General features: G+C 38.8%; 1 protein-coding gene across 2 annotated transcripts; it reads left to right on the top strand.

The window, feature by feature from the left end:
* Positions 1 to 643: 643 nt before the first annotated feature.
* EIF4E (eukaryotic translation initiation factor 4E) lies at positions 644 to 20,620 on the top strand. Of its 2 annotated transcripts, none has more exons than XM_056490941.1 (7): positions 644 to 791; positions 9,655 to 9,761; positions 11,377 to 11,472; positions 13,424 to 13,487; positions 15,321 to 15,434; positions 17,879 to 18,018; positions 19,887 to 20,620. In XM_056490941.1, the coding sequence occupies exons 1-7, from the start codon at positions 774 to 776 to the stop codon at positions 19,999 to 20,001; spliced, it is 654 nt and encodes a 217-aa protein (XP_056346916.1). In that variant the 5' UTR covers positions 644 to 773; the 3' UTR covers positions 20,002 to 20,620. The 2 variants fall into 2 exon arrangements, with proteins under 2 accessions (XP_056346916.1, XP_056346915.1); XM_056490940.1 differs by lacking the exon at positions 644 to 791 and adding an exon at positions 1,139 to 1,331.
* Positions 20,621 to 20,887: the final 267 nt, after the last annotated feature.

Genomic DNA, 20,887 nt, shown 5'->3' with positions numbered 1-20,887 from the left:
AGGCTGCCCAGGGGAGTGGTGGAATCACCATTCCTGACAGTGTTCAGAAAAATGTGTGTGTGTGGACATGGGTATGTGTGTATGGGTGTGCGTATGGACATGGTTTAGAGCTGGGCTTGGAAGTGCTGGGTTAACAGTTGGACTCGATGTTCTTAAAGGTCTTTTCCAACCTAAATGATTCTGATTCTTTTCTGGGAACAGAGGGCCACAGAGTGCTGTGCTCGGGGGACAGGAGAGTACACCCCGCTGTGTTCAGGGGACAGGAGAGCACACACGGCTGTGTTCAGGGAACAGGGGAGTACACACGGCTGTGCTCGGGGGACAGGGGAGTACACCCCGCTGTGTTCGGGGGACAGGGGAGTACACACGGCTGTGTTCGAGGGACAGGGGAGTACACCCCGCTGTGTTCAGGGGACAGGGAAGCACACCCCGCTGTGTTCGGGGGACAGGGAAGCACACCCCGCTGTGCTCGGGCACGAGTGGCTCTGGCGCTCGTGGAATTCCCGTGCGCTCAGCGCGGGCCGGCGCGTGGTGCCGCTCCCGCAATGGCCGCCAGAGGGCGCCCCAGCACCCGCCCGCCTCTTCCTGCCCGGGCGGCAGTGGGAGGGGTTCCCGGCGGCCCCCGCGCGCGAGGACTACATTTCCCGGCTGGCAGCGCGCCCCAAACGGCCGCCGGGCGCACGTGGCCACCGGGCGGCCAATCGCGTGCGGCCCGGGGCCTTTACCCGCCCCCGCCCCGCCCCGCGGTGCGTCCGCGATCCGAGCGCTCTAAGATGGCGGCGGTGGAGCCGGTGAGTGCCGCGTTCCCTTCTCCCGCCTGCCTTTTCCTTGCCTTCTTCCCACCGCATCCTTATCCTCTTCCTCCTCGTCGAGGCGCCGCTCCGACGGCCGCGAGGGCGCAGCGGGCGCCCGGACGGGCGGGCGGGCAGGCAGGAGGCGGCCGGCCGGGGAGGCCGGCGAGGAGCGCACGCTCTCTCGCAGGGGCCGGGGCGGGGGAGGGGGCGGCGGGCGCTGTGGCTGTGCCGGCACCGCCGCCCGGGCACGGCGGCCGTGGCTCCGGCAGGGCCCGGCGGGAGCGGGGCCCGCGGCCCGGCGGCGCCCATTGTGTGGCGCCCCGCCCGCGGCCCCGGCGGCCGCCCGGCCCGCCCGGCGCATGTGGCGCGGTGGGGGTGGCCATGTTGGTTCCCGCCGCCGCGGCCGGCCGGGCGGCGAGGGGCGGCTCCTCCGGCTGCGGGCAAGGGCCGCGATCCCGGCGCGCCGGGGCCCGGGAGAGGCACCGCCGTGAGGGAGCGCGGCTGGAGAGACTCGGCAAACGAAATCGTCTTTTCCAGGTTGTGTTTCATTCGAGGGTTTGGGGTTTCATTCAGATCTTTCGTGATAATTCGGTGCTTCTTTTTTTTCTTTCTTTCTTTTTTTTTTTTTTTTTTTTTTTTTTTTTTTTTCCAGGTTATAAGTTATGTTCATGGTACTATGCTTGGTTTTACAAATGTAGCCCTAGCCTGCACTTCCATAATGAGCTGGAGCAGCTGGAAGTGATCCAAGTACAGTTGTTATTCTAATCCCACATGATTGTGTATCATGAGGAGAGGACAGCAGAAGAGAAGACTCTGTTAGGGTTTCAAGAAAACACAGTTAAGGAGGGCTGGTCTCTTGCTGCTGTGCTTAACCAGCTGTGAATAAATAGTGTGTTGTTTGGAGAGCCTTTGTAACATTTAGACCAAGTGAAAAAAGTTTGAAAATCAGTGGTTTTAAATAAAGACTAATTTCTCCCTTTTGTGTAAGGGATACTGATTTTTCACTCAAATTTTTTTTTTTTTTTTCTCTGAACCCAACCCCATATTTTTGCCTATGAGGCAGAGGTTGAAGTGGGTCAGCATTTATAAATTGTGTGACAGCAGCTCTGTTCAGGGGGAGTGTCAGTTATTAAGAGTGCAAGACAGACCATCGGCAGCACCCTTCCTGTGTTCTTCAGCCAGTGTTCAACTCTTTGTTTTCACAGTCTTTGAGCTGTGTCCATATACCTGAAGATGAGGGCTTCTTCTCAGTGCACTGCTTCGTGGTGATTTTGGAGCTTAGCAGAAATGGTGATAAATAATTTGTAATACAGCCATAAGTAATTGAAGTTTCTCTAAAGACCTGGGCCTTGTCGCTTTCTTTGCTGTGCTGCCGGCACAAAAATTGACTTTGCACCATTTTCTCCATTAACACTCTCTGCACGTTAAGGTAGATCTGGGCCTAATGTAGCAGAAAGTAAATAATTAGTTTTGCTGTGCTGTGTCCCAGCAAGATTGATTTCCCAGATCCAGTTCACCATGAGCAGTTGTGCTGAGCCCCTAAAAGCAGAAGATGGGGTAACATTAACAACAGTTTAATTAATATAGTTGTTGAATGTTCTGCTGTAGCTGCTTTATGTTTGCATTCAGGAGTCAGCTACCACCCATGCTTGCTTATTTTCAAATTGAAGTAAATGACTAAGTCCTTGTTTCTTGTCCTTGTAGGTGGCTCACTTCTCTTACCTAAGCCTAAAGTTGGACTTGTGCAGTGACTGAGATGCAGAGTGTTGCGTGCTTTGCAGCTGAGCAATTTAATTGCATGTGTGGTTAGGGATTACCTCTTGATCATTGGGAGGCCTTTCTGTTGCTCACCTGCAGTCTGGTCCTAGGTTTGTAGAGATGTCGTCTGTAATGCTTTCCTGGTGGGAGAATGTGTCTTGGGAAATGAAAATATAACTGAGAATGGGTTGGTTTGGGATTTTTTTAATACAGGCTTCTTCTAAGATCAGTGATGTTTCTAGGACTGTCATGGTTTCAAAAGTAACATACATTGAAAGTCTTAAGAGACTTGAAAAATGTTTCAGACTGTTAATAAATACGGAAGCTTGAGTTTAGAGTTCTGTAGAGTGTCCCATATTAGTTGTCAAAAAAGCAAGATTTTTCTAAATAAACACAGACCAATTGCACAATTACTACTTCACTGTAGGGACGACTTAAGCCTTGCAACACTGATAGATTAAAACTCTCAGTTTTTCTTGTGATGTCTAGGTTTTTCTTTTTAAAATACTCTAATTTTTGAGAAGTGTCACCTGTTAGGGTGCTCATATAGCCTTTGAGGATTAAGCATGATCAGATAATACCATGCAAAAGTTCACAAAGTCAACAACAAAGTCAGTAGTAACACTTTAGTAAAGATGGCTTTAAAATGTAGCTGCACAAAGCCCATAACTTCTAGGTGCATACAAATCTAAGCCCTCATTGTGCAAATTGGAAATTGCATCATGGTTCTTTTATATTTTTGCTTAATGGCAATTATTGTTATAAATGTAATTCTTGTAAATTTAACACTTTTTTTTTTTAGCATACAGCAATGACATTTCAGTTATGTTATTTGAAAAGTGCTTGTTTGAGAAGGTAATCATACATAGGTGGGATTCAAAACTCTATTTAAATGAAACTAATTATCTCAAGGGGTTATAAATGTAGTGTAGGACCTTAAAGTTCTGGAGAGTTCATAATAGCTCCTAAAATTCAATGTAGGCTGAAAGGTATTTATTTTGTATTATTTACTTAATTTTTAAAATTTATTATTTAATTCAACTTTAGACTTGTTCTTGTTGCTGGGTATTTCTGCTGTAAAACTCGGTGACCTGCTCTGTTTGACGTCAGTATAGCATTGAACTGCAGTATTGTGAACTTGCTCATTTCATTTTTCTAAAATTATAGAGGACAGATGTATCTTTCATGCTGTTTTATAATTGAGAATATCATAAGCTTTTGAATTGTAAATAACATTTCTGAGTATGGTGCTTCCTCTAAGAGGAGTATGTTGCACATATTGTAAATTTTTTGCGATAAATGCTTTACTGAAAGCAATTTTGAATAATTGCATTTCACACACATATAAAATACTAAAGTTATTTCAAAGAAATGCATAAAAATAGCATATGAAATCAAGCTGTATTTCATTTACTGGTACTACCTGCAGGTGTGGAGGTACATAGGAAACTTTTTGATGAGAAAATGTGTCCCTTTTGGCAGCTGTGTAAAGATTATTTTGCATTTAGAGGAGATGGAGGGGAGAATTACATAAGGGATATAGAGTGCCTGCATCGTGAAAGATGAATGCAGACTTTAAATGTGAATTAATGTGACTTTTTCCTTTAAATTGTCTTTCACTTTTGAAATATTGGATAGTTGAGGTTAAACTTGAGTTTAGAAGCTGTTTATTAGCTTGTGGTAGTCCTCATCCTTCAAGTTTAAAACCTGTTCCTCTATAGGACATTGAGGTTAGGAAGGTATCACTATGTGATGTACAGATGTAAGTATGCTGTAACACGAGTGTTGTTAGCAGCCTTAAAGTGCCAGTTGTCCTTGGTTCTGTATAGTTGATGTAAGGCAGAAAAGTTTTAACTGTTTAAAAGTTTTTTGGTTTTTTTTTTTTTTTTTAAATGAATGTCTGTTTCTCTTGTGTTTTGTGCTGTTCATCAGATAACCTGTATGTATGACATGCTTTGCAGTCACTGGGCGTACCAGTTGTACATCCAGTACTTTTTCTTTGAAGACCTCTCTGTTGACCATTCATTCATTCTACATTAAATTCTTTTTTTGAAGATTGGATGTGTCTTAAGTTTTCAGCAGATATAAATTCTATGCTTGTTGAACCAGGGGCTCAAGTATACTTGCTAAACATGGAGGTCTTTTGTAGGAGTGTTTGGGAAGACTAGAGGCTTTTTGTTCTTTGAGTCATCTGAACTGTTCTCCCCATCAATTTTGGGAAACTTTCTTGTCTGGGTGCTTTAGAACTGACAGAATGTTAGATGTGGAAACTCATCCCGTGGGTAGATTCTGTGCTCCAGCAGCAGAGTGCAGATTAGGGTAAGAGATTCTAGCACAAGGACAACTTGCTTAGGAAGCTACAAAAACCACAAAGATACTGAGGTAGTTTGATATTCCTTGTAAGCTATTTGATAATGCTAGTTAGAAATTTGTGAGTTAAATGGTGAAAATATGATTGGTATTTTCAAGTATATATAACCCATTCAGCAGAAGTCAAGGGGGTTATAAATAGTCTTTGTATCTTTTAAATCTGAGATATTTCCTAGAAAACCTTTGACCCTGGAGGAAGTGTGTGACTTTTTTTACTTAGTCTTTTATTCCTGTTCTCCTGTATGTATGTTGCACTTCTGTTGTAATTTGGGGGGATGTCACTCAGTTAAAATCAGATTTCATGTTTTTCAGTGATTGCTTTTCTAAAACTCTGTGGTGTTCTAAGTAATGATGAATGCAGTTAGGATAGTTGCTCTCTATTAGGCCTTGTGTCACAAGTAGAAATATTTTCTTTGTCCTGGTCTGGAAATCTACTTCTAGCTTTTAAATTGGTAACAGGTGGCTTTTAGTACCTCTCTTGCAGTTGCTATTACATATACTACTTATGATTTTTACCACTGTACATTCATTCCTCAGAGTTGTGTCAAATCACTTGGTTTGGTTTTTTACAGGCTATAATTCTTTCTTGTGGGTGTGGTTTAATTTTTTTTTTTGTCCAGAATGTTTTGAAATAAATAGCTCTTGAATCTTTTGCCTTGGAAATGATCCTACCTGTAGTATCGTAGCAGTTACCTGCAAGATGCTTAAGGACCAGCAGATAGTAGAAATTGCTATTCCCAAGACATCAGGTAACTGGGGCATGCAGTTTTCTTCTTTTGGAAACCAGAAACAAGAGAGGTAAAAACTCTGGAATGTAACTTTAATGCAACAAGACTTGGAAAGCCTCTTCCACTAATTAGTTCTCTTAGCCTTCACCAAGAGTGCATAATTAGTGCTAGGTTATGTCCTTTTGGGCAATAGTTGTTGCACTCCAACTGGACTTGCTAAACCACTTCTGTAGACATCTAATGACATGAATGTGGTCTGGGCAGCATCTGAAAACCCGTGGTAAAACGTAGTCAAGCTGCTTGTTCTCCTTAATAGGCAAGCCTGATGAAGCAGTTTTTACTGTAAATGCTCTTTGTTTCCTGTCCCAGTGTCATGCACACCTTTCTTTGATATGTTGGTCATTATGTGCTGTGGAGAAAGAGTAAATAACATCAATTAAATCTGCAAGTGTCAGAATCCAAGTAATTGCAGATATACAGTCATTAAATGCTGAGTAGGCAAATGTTTCATGGACTTCTGCAAGCTGATTCCTACATCAAAAACCATGTGGATAGTGAATAAATGTCACTTAATTATGTGCTGTCTTGTATTTGGGAAGTGGGATTGGCCATGTAAAGCTTTCCAGTTTATCTGGTAATACTACCCTATTTTATTATATTTTAAAAGCATTATATTAAACTTATATTTTAAAAGCAGCAAAATCAGTGGTTACTTAGTGTAAAGACAATTTTAGGTTAAAGAATACATTCGTTATGAGCAATGGTAAAGCATTATAAGGGTTCTAAATATAGTAGTCCAGAAACTGCTGGTGGAGTCAGTCTGACTTAGGTTAATAGTGTTGCAATTCCAGGGTTTCAAGCTGTGAATTGCTAAAATGTAGACAATAACATTAATTCATGTCGTATTCATAAATTAGGATTCTGTGAAATTTCTTGTAGAACTTCTTGGATACTGGGACTTCAAATGGACTTTAAATACCAATTAATGAACTTATATAGTTTCTGTTTGACTAATAATGAAGAATGCTTTGGTATACAAACATTTCATTTTGGTACTCAGAATAGTGAGATACAGGTAAGATGAAAGGAAATAGGAGCTGATAATGGTTAACAAGCCAACAATTAAAATGGTTCTTTTTCTGTTTTGCTTGATGGCTGTGGGAAATTGAAGAAAGTGAAAATTAGCTACTTTAGGCTTTTCTCTGAGACCAGCCAGAAATAATGTTTTTTAATAATAATTTCTACTTCCAACTTTACACCTGGGTAGCTATCCTTGATGAGGCAGCCTGGTGCCGAACAAAAAGTCGGTTCTGGTGTCACAGTTTTTGTGGGGGGAGTGACACAGTCCTGGGCCAAGGTCATAGTTAGCTGGGTCTTGGAACTGAGCTGTTGTTCTCTCTGCTTTGGACAGGAGCTTGAATAATGGTTAGTCAGAGTTTCATTAATGCCCTGTAGCTTTCAGAATATCTAAAGGGATTTAATATTGTGGTGGCTTAAGTAAAATGCTTGTGCTGAGTCAGATGTCTTCTGTTTGTCCAAAAATAGAATTTCATGTAGTTGTGTGAAGGATGATCATCAGTGTACCAGGCAGGTGTTGAGGCTCATTGCATTTTTCTTTTTGTCTGAATGTGCTACCTTAATTCTTCCTAATGTTGTCTTTCATTAGAAATTATGAAACAGTTTGGCCCTTCATGTGCTCAGTGGCTTTGTATTGATTCTTCCATTTTATGTAGTTGTGGTGATTTTGGGAGACTGACCAGGGAGCCCTTGGGATTAGGTCTTTGTATATTGAAAGCTAGTCACTGAGCAAACATGAGATTCTCAGCTGAAATTGTTTTTGGAAGATACTCTGCATCTGCATTCAACAAGAGTGAGTCTTTTTGATGTTAAAATTCCTAGTGTAATAGCATTTGTAAATCAGTTGTGAATATTAGATGTCACAACTGCAGAGTATTGTGACTGAAAGCAAGCTGTAGCACAAAACCGCGTTTTTTCAGAATATCAGCAGAATTTTTCTTGTAGAGTTACTGTATTTGCGCATAAACTTTTCTGAATTTTCTGTTCAGAAGCCCCTAAACGGGCCACACTTAATATTTACTTGTCTATGTTTGTTTCTTTGTAATATAATACAGATAATGTGAAGGAGGAAATATTAAAGTTCTTCGTGGGTGAATTCTACAGCTTTTGTGCACTGTCTGTCTTGAATTGTTCAGTGGGATGGTTTTGTGTGATTAAAGTTGAAGGATACAAAAAAAAAAAGTGGGGGTAACACTAGAAATTCTATTTCTAGATAGAATTTGAAGAACTTACTGAGATTTTTTTGAAGGTCTGCTTAGCTTTTTATAGTATTACACTGGAGGAGATGTGACAGATTGTTCAACAGTGTGTTTCTGTGGGTTTGTTAGTGATGATCCCTTTGGGGAATCCTCAGAAAGCATTTAGTTTTATTAAGAGAAAGGGAATTGTGCTATTGTACTGTGTAAATCAAAGCACTGGCCAAGTGTTCTTGTTAGATCTTGGCATTTCAGTCTCTTTGCTGTGAATGCAGGTGCATGTGAGTGTTCTTGAATGTCATGAGCTGTTTTTCTAGGTGGGCTATTAAACTAAAGCATACTTGATTTTTTTTCAACCATAAAGGAGTAACTTCTCTGATGTAAAACATATCATGCTAATAATGCTAAATATATTGATAACGAAAAAAAAGCCCTGTTAAGATGGATCTTTAGGTGTTATCCAGAAAGGTTTGCCAGCTTGGTTGTGAAGATTGAACAGTGTTACCACTTCAAATCCATTCCTTTTTTCAACAGCTTTGGTGTGATAAATGTATGTGGAAGCCTGCAGTAAACTGTTTTGTTAATTACATTACTTAACATTACTTAATTCAGTCCTATGTTAATTTGTTCTGTTAAAACCACAAAATTTAAATTAATTTTTAAATACTACTCTGTTGCCACATTTGGAAATGTCTAGAGTCTTTAAGTCTGCTGTAGTTAGCTTTTATTTATACTATTGAAGTGCTTTTTCTTTCATGGGGTCAGCTGTATAGGCATTTTTGTGCTAGCTTTTGGGTAGGAGCTACAGTCCTCACTCTGTGTTTTTGTAATATTCTAGCATGGATTGCAGATCAGGGAGGGATGGTGGTAACTGGCAGGGATACTTGGCCTCACAATAAAGCTTTGTATTCCCTGGTTTGAAGGAAAGGCATTAGAATTTCAAACCTGACACAGTGACTTCTCGAACTGAATGACAAGCCCGGGTGGATTTGCATGCAAAGAGAACATAATTTACTACTTCATGTTAAAGTATATTTAATGTTTCTAGAGCTGTCTCTATAAAGTTGAAAAAAGAACTCTTTAAATCAATCTAATACATACTAAACCAGTAAGTACATTTATTTCAGTTGGAAATTTGAGAGCTGATCTGTGTTTAAATTCTGCTGTTTTGTTCACGATAATGTTGCAAATAAAAAGATAACTACACACTGGCTTGGCTTCTAGCTGCTTGCAGTAGCTGATTTTAAGATCTAAGAACTTCAGTTTTATCTTCTATTTGTATAAATAGATGCTTTCCTAAATAACAGAGCCTGTACATCTGTTTCAAATGATGCTCTGTCAGACGCCAATACAAATAATTTTAATTCTGAAATTACTACTCTGAATTTATTGTAGACATGCACATAGATTGTTTATTTCTGAAATAGCACTCAAAAGCATTTCAGAATTAGACAAGTATGTATAGTAAACCATTTTGGAAACAAATTGCATGGGAAGCAAATCACTGAACAGCAGAATGTGAATTCCTGTAGTTAGTGTTTATTGTAGGGCCTGTTCAGATGTTGAAGAATAAAGGGGTACAAATTGTGTTTCTATGATGTGATTTGAGCCTCTAACCAAGATAAATTATAGAGACTCTTAGCTTTACCCTTTCTAAAGTAACTTCAGAGACTTAAATTACTTCAATAAAAATTGAGAAGGAATGTATTAATAACTCCTTTCTTCAAACAGGAAACCACTCCCAACCCCCAACCTACAGAAGAGGAGAAAACTGAGCCAGCACCTAGTCAGGAGGTTGCCAGCCCTGAACAGTATATTAAACATCCACTACAAAACAGGTAAATGCTACAGAAATGTGATTGTAGTTTTGCCAGGGATAGAAAAATGCCTGTGGCTTTACAGCTGTTACTGACCTTGCATTCTCTAGCAGTATTTTAGGAGTTCTGAAGTTAGTTCTTTTTAAGAGTTTTGCAGTGAAGTTGCAGAATAAGGAGACTCTGATCCAGATGTTAATATTCAGAGTCTTCTTCAGATAGTGTGTTAACAGAATCTGAAAATATTTGCAAGTTTTCAAAATGCAGCCAGGTGCTTTGAAGGAGCATGGCTTTGCTTTTAGTTGGAGGCAGGCAGAGCTTTTGTTGCTTATGTCTGGTGTATTTTAAGAGGCTGACACTGAGGTGAAGCTGATGCCAACTAGAACTGGAAAACCTTGCATTCTGCCTTGTACTTAGGTAAGTTAAGGTGTCAGTAAAATTATATTTCAAAGTTAGTGAAAAATTCATGCCCTCTTAACAGCTTCAAAAAGACCAGTTTGGAAGTAATTTTCTCTAAGTGAGCTGATGAGTTACTGTGAAATGCTCAGTACTTATTGTTGGGAGGTACCTTTTACCAAATGATACCTTACTCTTTTTCTAACTTTTGAGCAAGTGTGGAAAACAATGCTTCCCTGTGGTGCTATACTGCATGCATTCCATTTTCTTTGTTGTCTTTCAGCTTTCATCCTCCCTTCTTTCTTCTAAACCCCTTGATTAAATTGATGCTGACACTTCTTTACAAGTGTAGTGAGGCTATTACTGGAAAGGAGCAAACTTTTAAAACTAGATTTGCAATGTCAGTAAGGGTCTCAAAACAATAGATTGACACATAGTGACTTAAAGTTTTCTGCTGAGAGAAGATAAATCTAGTCTAGTTCTAACCTGGGTTATTTTAATACTACTGAAATGATCAGAGTGGAAGAAAAACCCCAACTATTTGATTAAATGCCTCATTAGGTATCCTCTTCCAGCATTTTAAATTGCTGCAGTGATGCTTTTTAGATTCAGAAAGAGCTTCTTTATGTGAAAGCTTCAATTTTGTCTTGTTACTTGTACTCGGCAGAGAGTTTTTTTCATTTAGTCTTGTCTTTATATAGGCTAATTTTAAAACTTGACACAACCAATTTTTGGGGTTTTGAGGTGGTTGTCATTAGTAAGCTTAATGCAGCTTCCATTTTAAAATTTATGCTTTCCTAGTATGTGAGTGCTTGGGAATCTTTCATGTCATGCATAGCTTTGGAGTGATACAATTTGCTTATGTAACCTTTACAAGGAAATTACTGGCCAGGGAGCCTAGTTTGAACAGTTGGTGTTGTTTTACATAATCAGTTGTTTGTGGTAGGGGATTGCAGTTTAGCAGTGACAGTAAGGCGAAACATCTGAGGTTTAGAGTCTTAAAAGAATTCCAAAGCTTTTTAAAATATTTACCTAATGGTTTGATAAAATCTGTCATGTTTCTTGTAACGAAAGGACAAACATTGTTGATTTTTAAAGAATTGATCACGTAGCTTATTGATGAAAATTGACCTCCATGCTCATAATATATTAAGGCTCGCAATTAGTTTGAATATAACAATGGAAATAATTGCATTTTTAATATACTTTAATTTCTAGATGTTTTTATTTTGTTCCCCTTTAGATGGGCACTCTGGTTTTTTAAAAATGACAAGAGCAAAACTTGGCAAGCAAATCTTCGTCTTATCTCAAAGTTCGATACTGTTGAAGATTTTTGGGCGTAAGTAAAGATTTTTCAATCTGCACAATAATTCTGGGATTTCTTGGCTTATATCCAAGTCAAAAAACCCATGAAGTATTCGGTTAACTGAAAATTCTTATGTTTAATCTGCAATGTTTGCAAAATTGAAGGTGAAGTCTTTTGAAGAAAATGTAAATGGAGAAGTTTCCTTTCAATGCATGTTGTCTTGTTGAAATACTACACTGCTTATATTCACATGTACGTGACAGACATGTAGAACATTTAATTTTTATCTCATATTAATATGAACCTGTAAATTCTGGTGGCCAACTGATTGCCACTTCCATGGCCCCACAACTTCCTCCTTGATTAAACTGACCACTGGCTCATGTCACATGTTCAAGTGTGCCTGAATCTGGAGTGTAGTACTTGAGATTCATGCAGATTAATGGCATCCTTGAAAAAAATTCATTAGAGGTTACAGAAGAAATTACCTCCATTCTGAGTTGAAGGTCTATGAGAGTGATTTGCCTTCAATAGCAATGCAAAGCCTTTGAATGTGGACCTGTGCTTCCTAAGCACTTGCTTCAGTCAAGATTTTGCCTGCCATAATGCTGAAACATGGAAGGAATGCAAGGGCTGTAAAATTGAAAAAAGTGCTTTATGTATTTGATCTTGGTGTTTCATGCTACATTGAGTTGGTAGGGTTCTTATTTTTGTTACATACTTTTTTTTGGGATGTGATCCCCATGGTGGGAGTTGGGGCCTGAGTGTAGTAATAGTACCCATCAGTGACCCATTGGCACCGGGAGGAAAAAATGCTTCAGCCTTTTCATGAACTTTATTGGTGCAGCCCTGGCAGGGGAATGGGATTCTGGGCTTGTAACCAGTTTGCCTTTCCTTCTGTGGGTGTCACTGCAAACTCTGGTTCGCTCAGATGAGTGGTTGGGGGTATGTGATGGGCAGCTGAATTGTTTGAAGCTCACTACTAAAGTTAAGTGTGAGTTTTTGAGCTTTTGTAACCTAGAGTGTCTTGGTAATTAAAAAGTGCTTAATCTAGATGTGTGCAGTGAAGGTATAAAATCAGCCACCAGCAGTTTAGTTACACCTCCTTTGTGGTTGGAGTGGGAAATAGGTGTGTTGTTCTGGGGAGAAAATTTCAGTGTCAAAGTAAACTTCAAAGAGGCAAAATGTTAAATTTGTAACTGGTGTTATAAATTCCTGTGCGTGACTTCTCAGTGTTAGAAAACATCATAGTAATCAGTTTTGTTTTTGATCCTGAACTGTGCCTCAGTATTAGTTAGTTTTGGGCTACAGTTTGCTATAATATGTCTAGTACTCTTTCTGAAGTCTGACTCTAACAGTGCAGGGGTGAAAAAACACATCTATCTCCTTGTTTGAGGAGGAGACACTGTGTTCTCCTTTGATTATTTTTCTGAGTGGCACACTTGTAAATTTAATTCTGAGTATATGTTTTCTCTATCATCTTGCATTTTGAGTCCTTAATTTGAATTATCAGGCCTACAGCAGTCATACCTAGAGTACTCTATCAAATAGCAAGGTTGAGCATTTCTCCTAAAAAATTCTCAGTGTGAGAGTAGCCCTAGAAATAGAAACAGTTACCTTATTTCATTAATGTATGGAATACATATGGACACTGAACCTGTTGCCATGAAAGCCCAGTGAGTTATGTTCCTAATAACTTTGAACTTCAGTTCTAAACCTTAGAACTAGTTTTAAAGAAGCATAGAAAATGTGTTTAAAAGCAATTATGGGGTTCTTACTCCATTCTGCTGCTTTAAGCCTAAACGATCTTAATACTGATACTTTTATATGGTTAAAAATACTTTAGAAATAGAATTGCTTCTGAAAAAACTTTTATTGCCCCTTAATTTTTGTGTTTTGTTTGGTCATATGTCTTAAATTCTTTAAGAATTTTGTACCTTAAAACAATGCTTAGTTTCTAATCCCGCTTTTTTCCTTCCAATAGTTTATACAACCATATTCAGCTCTCTAGTAATTTAATGCCTGGCTGTGACTACTCGCTCTTTAAGGTAGGCTTGCTAACATTTTGTTTTTATTAGTTAAGGATGTTCATGTATGGTTTCCTGACTAAGCAAGACACTGTCCAAATATTTCACTTAAGATGTTTAGGAACACGGTTGGGAATATCATAAAGGTGTTAATTTTTTTGAGGCAGTCCCAAATAGGTGCTGTCTGAAAATCAGGTTGTCACTACTTCTGAAATTGCAAGCACTTAAGCTTTAACATGTAGCACAGATAGATCTTAATCTGTGACTGTATTAGTCTTCATTCTACATTTGAGATGCTTGTGCAAGCAATTAAGTGTAAATTTTTCTAATGTGAAACATTTCACTTGATGTGAAATGAGTTAAAATGTCTGTGGGAGGCAGCAATGTTGCCAAGTATTCCTTATGGGTACTACTAGCCAGATGCACAGTACTCCTGTTATATTTTGTACTACCAGTTAAATGCTAAATTACTTATGCATGAAATAGAAAAGTGCACACAACATAGACAATTAGAACATGCTGAGGAAGTGTGCAGGCTAGCGAATAGGAAATGCTGATAGGAAAGTGTACATGAAAATATGCCTCAGCTGGGGTGGAGATAGGATTTAGCTTAGAGCCCCACTTCATAACCTTAATAGTATTTCTATCATCCAGTTTCCTTCTGGATTCCAGCACCTGAATAGTCCCTGAAGTGCTGGTATGTTGTTCCTCCTTTGCTCATAAAATGTAGCCACAGGCTGGGCCTCCTCAGCAGACTCTGCACTGTTTGTAGACCCAGCAGCTTTTTGTAGTGAAGAGGTGACACTGCTTGGGTTTGGGAAGGTTATGGTATTGTAGGTGACTGAGAAACCTTACCAGAATTTTAAGAAGCTGTAGGCCCTTCAGAGATTAGGATATCTATGGATAATGCTTGTATTTTTTGCATGAATCCTTAATTTGGTAGTAATTAACTTCATGAAGCAGGTATAGAATTGGCAGCTGTTTCAGGCTTTTAGGCTCTCTTACCGCTTGTCCTTCAGTTGTGACCTCTTAAGAGGTCCTCTTAAAGGTGATGAAGTAGTTTAAGCTCTGCAGCTGCCAGTGAGGGTGTTATATTTCAAGTGAGAAGACACCACTTTATCCTGCATGTTGATCACTTGGTTTTCACCCATAAGTTCTGTAGTGCAATTCTTAACAGAATTTCTTCATTTCATTTTTTAATGACTTTATACAGTGCAGCAGAGCTGGTTGATATGGGAGCAGTAGCTGACTGCTTTGCTGTACCAGCACATGCAGAATCATTTATTTCAGTGCAGGGTCACTGGCAAAATGTGAATAAGATCTTGTTTGGAAGGTGTATCTGGATTTTTTTTTTTTTTTTTTTTCTCCCCAACGATGAAAACCCTCTTATTTTCACCTTGTATGTGAAGGAAGTTGTTGAGAGACTGCCAAAGTTGTCTGTTTCAGTGAAAAAAATCATGCACACGTGAAGTACTTGGCTGATCTTGCACAGAGTGCAAGACATAAAATAAGGACTCCAGATAAAATTAGCAGCTGCATTCTGGTTTCATGCAGGGCAAAGCAAGTGGTTGTCTTTGCCTGTTGCCTCAGGGTTATTTTAATGTAATATGTAGCTAAGACTTTTGTTTTGCCTGGACTGTGATGCTTCTGTATAACTAAAAATTCATTATTAGTGTGTACTTGTTGTTTTGGAAGTTTGATATTGGTGTGAGACAGTATTTTTGGACATTCTTGTCTGTATCTTCAGCTGTATCCTTCTTTTTAACATACTGTTCCAGTTATCACTGGCCTTTTGGTGGCTCTTTAGGAAAAACAGAGATGGAGTCTGATTTAACTTGTGGCCTTTCTTTGCAGGATGGGATTGAGCCCATGTGGGAAGATGAAAAAAACAAGCGAGGAGGCCGATGGCTAATTACACTAAACAAGCAGCAGAGACGAAGTGACCTTGATCGCTTCTGGCTAGAGACAGTAAGCACCAGTGGCAGCTGAGAAGTGTTATGTTTGTGTGAAAATATATTTAACTGATTTGGTATTTGTGTGCTACACTGTTCTAACTTCTTGGCAGCAGTGTCCTGTAGGGTTTTATTGACAGGCTGTATTTGAAACATGTTTTTTCAATAGTGATCCTTCGTGTGGGTGTATGCTGCCTAATACTTCCTTGTAACAGGCAGCAACAGAGAGAGTTCTGCAGGACAGATAAAGCTTTTCCTGTGTAATGTACAGAACATTACTGTTGAACTACTGTGAAAATAATATATTGTCCTGAGTGCAGCTTGCTGATTCAATTGATAAAACAATTTGATCTACAAACACTTTTTTTAAAAAGCGAATAGTTTTCAAGTTTTGGCTTTATTGAACAAGATACATTGAAATTTTTTTCTATATTTATCTTAATGCTGGGATAGGCAATAATAGCACATTCATCCTGTATGTACACACCATAAAAATACTTTTTTTCCATAGCTGTTATCTCTCTGGAATAGAATTGAGTGGTAAATATATTTCTAGTGTGGATGGCAGTAAATGTATTAGAGAAATTGTTGTGTTGTCTAGGAACTGAGACAGAATAGCCTAAGACAGTCTAGTGCAGTTTAGGATTTAGGGACATGGATTGCAGACAGAACAATGCACAGCAGTCTTGGCAAATCTCTCTATCTTTCTGTCCTTGTTTTTGTGAGAGGCAAGGAGTATTGCACCCCTTTGAAAGGGAGAAATGGCCTTCAGAATCAAAGCAGAGGTGTCTAAGATGTCAGAATTTTCTGGATCTTTGTAGTTGTTGTAGTTGTGATTTGAAGAGAGTATTACAGTACTGGGCAGTGTGACTGCATATGAGCAAATTAACATCATGTTGCATGTACTTGGCATAATGCATGTGTGACTCCTGACTGCTCATAGCCATGACATATGGCTTGGAAACATGTAGATAAACTGTAAACTGAAGGCTAGAGGGCTCTGCTTTTTGCTTAGCAGTGAGCAATGGCACAGAGCCTAAATACCCAGGTGACTGTGATATGTGCCCTAAAACAACCCTGTCACCTCTAATTTCAGTAATTATATGCAACCAATTTTCTGCAATAGAAATCAAAGCCTTTATAACTCCCTTTTGGAACAAATTTTTATTACAATATAATAATCTTAACAGTAAACTAGACTTCATTTGAGAAGACTTTTTTCCCTGTTGTGCAACGTTCACGAGAAATGTACCCAAGTAGTGTTTATTAAGCATGGTAGTCATCTTTGCTTGTATGTGAACTAAGACAGTTGATATTTTGCATGTGTGTGTGGTTTGATCTTAACTGTTTATGGCTTGAATTACTCAGTGATTGTGAGCAGCCTGCAGTTGGGTGTAATGTTTAAAGCATGTCTAATTATATCTGATTTATTCATTAGCACTCTTTGTCCTTTTTGTATTTCCTCGAGTAAGCCAGCCCTTGTGGGTCTTATGGGTACTGGAAGACCTGCTTTGTTTGAAAAGTTACAAACATGTTGAATTTCCAAGTGTTATAAGTGATACCAGAAAACTGATATAACAGCAGTGTATTTAATATACTGTGGAAGTGAAGGAAATGAGTATCCATTTGCAGATTTAATGTGCAGAAAGAATTATTTTTTAATTCAACATAGTCTAGGTGAATCTGTCTCAAGCATAAAAAAAACACTATTTTTGAATATCAGGATTGCTTGCTTTCAAGTTGCAAGCTGAAGATTAAATACTACTTCCACAGCTAGCATGTTGTGCAGGGCTGTGACCCTGCTCAGTCTGATGTTCCTGGCTTATTCCAAACATCACTGCTAGAAACCTGGGAGGAAGAATCTTGTGTTATTTGTGCACTTGCATTGGTGCATTGTATTAAACCCTCCCGTTGAGGTCCACTTTAGAGTTTATGGAAATGCTGTGTCAATAGGAAGTAACACTTCATTGGATAGCACTATCTGGCTGTGGTCAGATTTACCTCTAAATTGATAAACTTCAGCATTGAAGTTAAACCTTATGTACGTGATGTGCAAATAGTCCTTAACAGGTTTTTCCTAGATAATGGATGGAAACACCTAAAATTTCAGATTGGTCCATCTGTATTAAGTATTCTCTAGAAAGAAGAATAGTGCTTTAATTCTTGTTTTGGATTGGGAAGATGGGGTGGAAGGCAGCAGTGTGGAAATGATCAGCTGTGTCAGAGCTTGCAGCAGGTGGCAGAGGAGGAGGAATGGAAAATTCAGAATGGAAGAAAGATGCCCTACTAGAGTATGCTTGCTTGTAAGATTTGAAAATTCGAGAAGGCACTGTAATAAATAGAAAATGATTGTTGTATGGCAAGTGGCTTTAGGCAGTAAAATGTGTTCCTCAGTCCTTGTGTACACTGAGTGTTTGCCTACAGATCAGGATTCTGACTGAACTGCTTTCTCTTTCACAGCTGCTGTGCCTTATTGGGGAGTCATTCGATGACTACAGTGATGATGTGTGTGGTGCTGTTGTTAATGTTAGAACTAAGGGTGATAAAATAGCAATATGGACAACTGAATGTGAAAACAGGGATGCTGTTACGCATATAGGGTAAGTAATGTGATCGGTGCCTCTACTGTGAGGTGTAACTGCATGTAAAGCCAGTTGGCTAGATACAGGAGGCATTTCAGGCAACTGGAGCCTGTGCAGGGCTGTATGCCCAGCTTAAGTAACTGTGCCAAATTGTGTTCAAGCCTTCATTTCAAAACTACAGTGGAGGTAGTGCAGCAGTACAGAGTAGTTACTAACACATGCCCATAGACAAATCTTGGCAAAAATTCTCATTTCACAATGAGACATTGTAATTAACAGCTATAGGTAATGTGCAATCTGTTCCAGCCTGCCAGTTTGTAAAGGTGAGTAGTCAGAGTAGAGCATTGGTAAGATTTTTTTCCAGGAAAGTGATGCTTGCAAATAAGATAGGAACAGAAAGGTGCTGTAAGTCTTAAGCTCAGAAGGATGTTCTTAAATTTGGAAAAAGAAAAAGAAGGCTGTACAGTGATGTGCTGTGAAACTCTACAGATGTTTTCCTACATTTTGCCTCTGTTTAGGTACAGATAAAGCATTGCTGAGATTTATGAACTATTTGACCTGTGTACTAGCATGATGTAGACTTTAAGTAATCAACAGTAGTTATCTCAGATTGAGTCTGTGCTTTGAAAAATGCATGTTCTGCTCTAGTGTGTAGCAAGTATTACTGATTACAGAGTTATTATTTGCACCAATATGTGATTACAATTACTAATTAGACAAGTATTTATTGGATTCTGTAGTACTGATGCTTTGAAATAACTTGCTGTTAAATTTATCATTGTAGGCCATTTACCTTATGCAAACCAATGAAAATACTTATCTTCCTGGCTTAGAGCATCTGTCTTAAGTCAAACTTGAACTGTCAGGCATAGCAGCTTACTTTTTTCACTTCCTGATGACTCGTTTGACACATGCCTTTTTTGGGCCTTTAAGAATTTGTGTCTGCCTTCTACTAACATTTTTATTATACAGTCATGTTTTCAGGCTTCAGGGGTAAGTGTTTAATAATAAACAAGCAAAACTATGATATTCATCTACTACTACCAGAATGTTGCAATAGACCTAGTAGGCATCAGACAGCATTTTAGAGTGGTCTTAACCATTCACTAAGGAGTTGACTCCTTTAGAGAACTGTGAAAAAGTTAAGATTTTTGCAAACTGATACAAGGACCAAGGTAAGTTATTTTGCCTGCTGGCTCCCATATTACCCTAACTCCAGACAGGAGTGGCCATTAGTGACTTGCATCTCATACTGCTACTTCTTTGTCTTGAGACATAAGATCCAAGCTGGTTTTTCTTAAAGCTTCGGTAGGGTAAGGTGCCTGTGACCATGTCTGTGGGGCTCTGCTTTCTATCAGTAGTTAAAGGAAAGACAGCAGCTCTCTGCAGCCACAATGTGTGGGGTGATTCAAATTGACTGTACCAGGGAATTGCTGTTTTTCTTTGGTTGAGGTGACTTTATCATCTCAGTAGTTCTGGAATTGTGAACCTTGACTTCTTCATAGGTGTTTTGTTTCTGTGTGTAGAAATGCAGCTTTCTGGTATTAATGATACTCACATGAATGCAATATAGAATCCCTGCATTTGCATTTATTTAGGCCTGTGCCTGTTAATTATTTTTTGCAAGAGCTTGTCCTATTATATGTGGTAAGTAATTTTACAGAACTGTAAGTGGGTTTGAGATGCAATACACTAGAAAAATCATATTTTCAAGTCCTGTATTCATATTTGAAAATTTTTTCTAAATAGGCAACTCTTTTTTTTTTTTTCTTTTTTTCTTTTTTTTTTTTTAATGGTATCCACATATCTTAAAAGCAAATGTACTGATACTATTTCCTTCCTAAGGACTTTGCTTATACTGTTGTTTTATTTCTTTTCCTCTCCAGGAGAGTATACAAGGAAAGATTAGGACTTCCTCCAAAGATAGTCATTGGTTATCAGTCCCATGCAGACACAGCTACTAAGAGCGGCTCCACCACTAAAAATAGGTTTGTTGTTTAAGACGACACCTTCTGAGTATTCTTTCATAGGAGACTGCGTCAAGCAATCGAGATTGGGAGCTGAACCAAAGCCTCTTCAAAAGCAGAGTGGACTACATTTAAATTTGATTTCCATCTAAATGTTGCTAAGATTTGTGAGAAGTCTCATTCGCCTTTGTCTTGTACTTCTATGTTCAATTTTTCTATTTTGGCTGAAGTAACAGTTACCAATTGGAATTTTAGTACACTTCACCCCCAAATCCATAAGTGTGTTTCTGGCCCACTCTGTAATAGCTTGGTAGAAACATTACTATTGCAAAAAATAATTTGTTTATCCACAGTATTCAGAAAAGAAGTTGCATTTCTGTACCTGCAGGAAATTACTCTGTTTTACATTTGTATTGTATGCAGTAAGATTTTGCTGGTTTGGAAAAAGAGTATGGTGCATACAGTTTTCTAGCAATTTTTTTATACAGCATCATCTTTGCTGTAACCTCTGCTGATGGCTGCTAGATTAATTTATTTGTTTTCCCTATTTGATAACATTAGTGATATTTTGATTTCAGTTGTTTTTGCTCATGTAACATTTGGTGAAGAATCTGGGAATATGACAAAGGTGGAATAAACGTTAATTTTGTGCATTCTTTGGTAATTTTTTGGTTTTTTTGTAACATCAGAGCTTTGCTACAGATTTATGCATTTCAGTCAAATCAGTGATCTTTTTTGTGTGATTTCCTGAACATAAATGTGGAATTTTTTTTTAATGTAACACCATAATTTACATTCCTTACTAGAAATAGTATGTCTGTTTTTGTATCTTATGCTGTATTTTAACACTTTGTATTACTTAGGTTATTTTGCTTTGGTTAAAATGGCTCAAGTAGAAAAGCGGTCCCATTCATACTAAG

Source organism: Oenanthe melanoleuca, chromosome 4, assembly GCF_029582105.1.
Source record: "Oenanthe melanoleuca isolate GR-GAL-2019-014 chromosome 4, OMel1.0, whole genome shotgun sequence".
Classification (NCBI taxonomy): Eukaryota; Metazoa; Chordata; class Aves; order Passeriformes; family Muscicapidae; genus Oenanthe; species Oenanthe melanoleuca.
This window is presented reverse-complemented; position numbering and strand designations above follow the sequence as displayed.

What these genes read in the sequence shown, in the direction of transcription:
- EIF4E (XM_056490940.1), top strand. Translation starts at nt 1,176, where the DNA reads ATGTTGGTTCCCGCCGCCGCGGCCGGCCGGGCGGCGAGGGGCGGCTCC. An exon ending in ACTGTTGAAGATTTTTGGGC is followed by an intron (nt 11,473 to 13,423) that starts GTAAGTAAAGAT and finishes TCCTTCCAATAG; the next exon opens with TTTATACAACCATATTCAGC. An exon ending in GTGACTACTCGCTCTTTAAG is followed by an intron (nt 13,488 to 15,320) that starts GTAGGCTTGCTA and finishes CTTTCTTTGCAG; the next exon opens with GATGGGATTGAGCCCATGTG.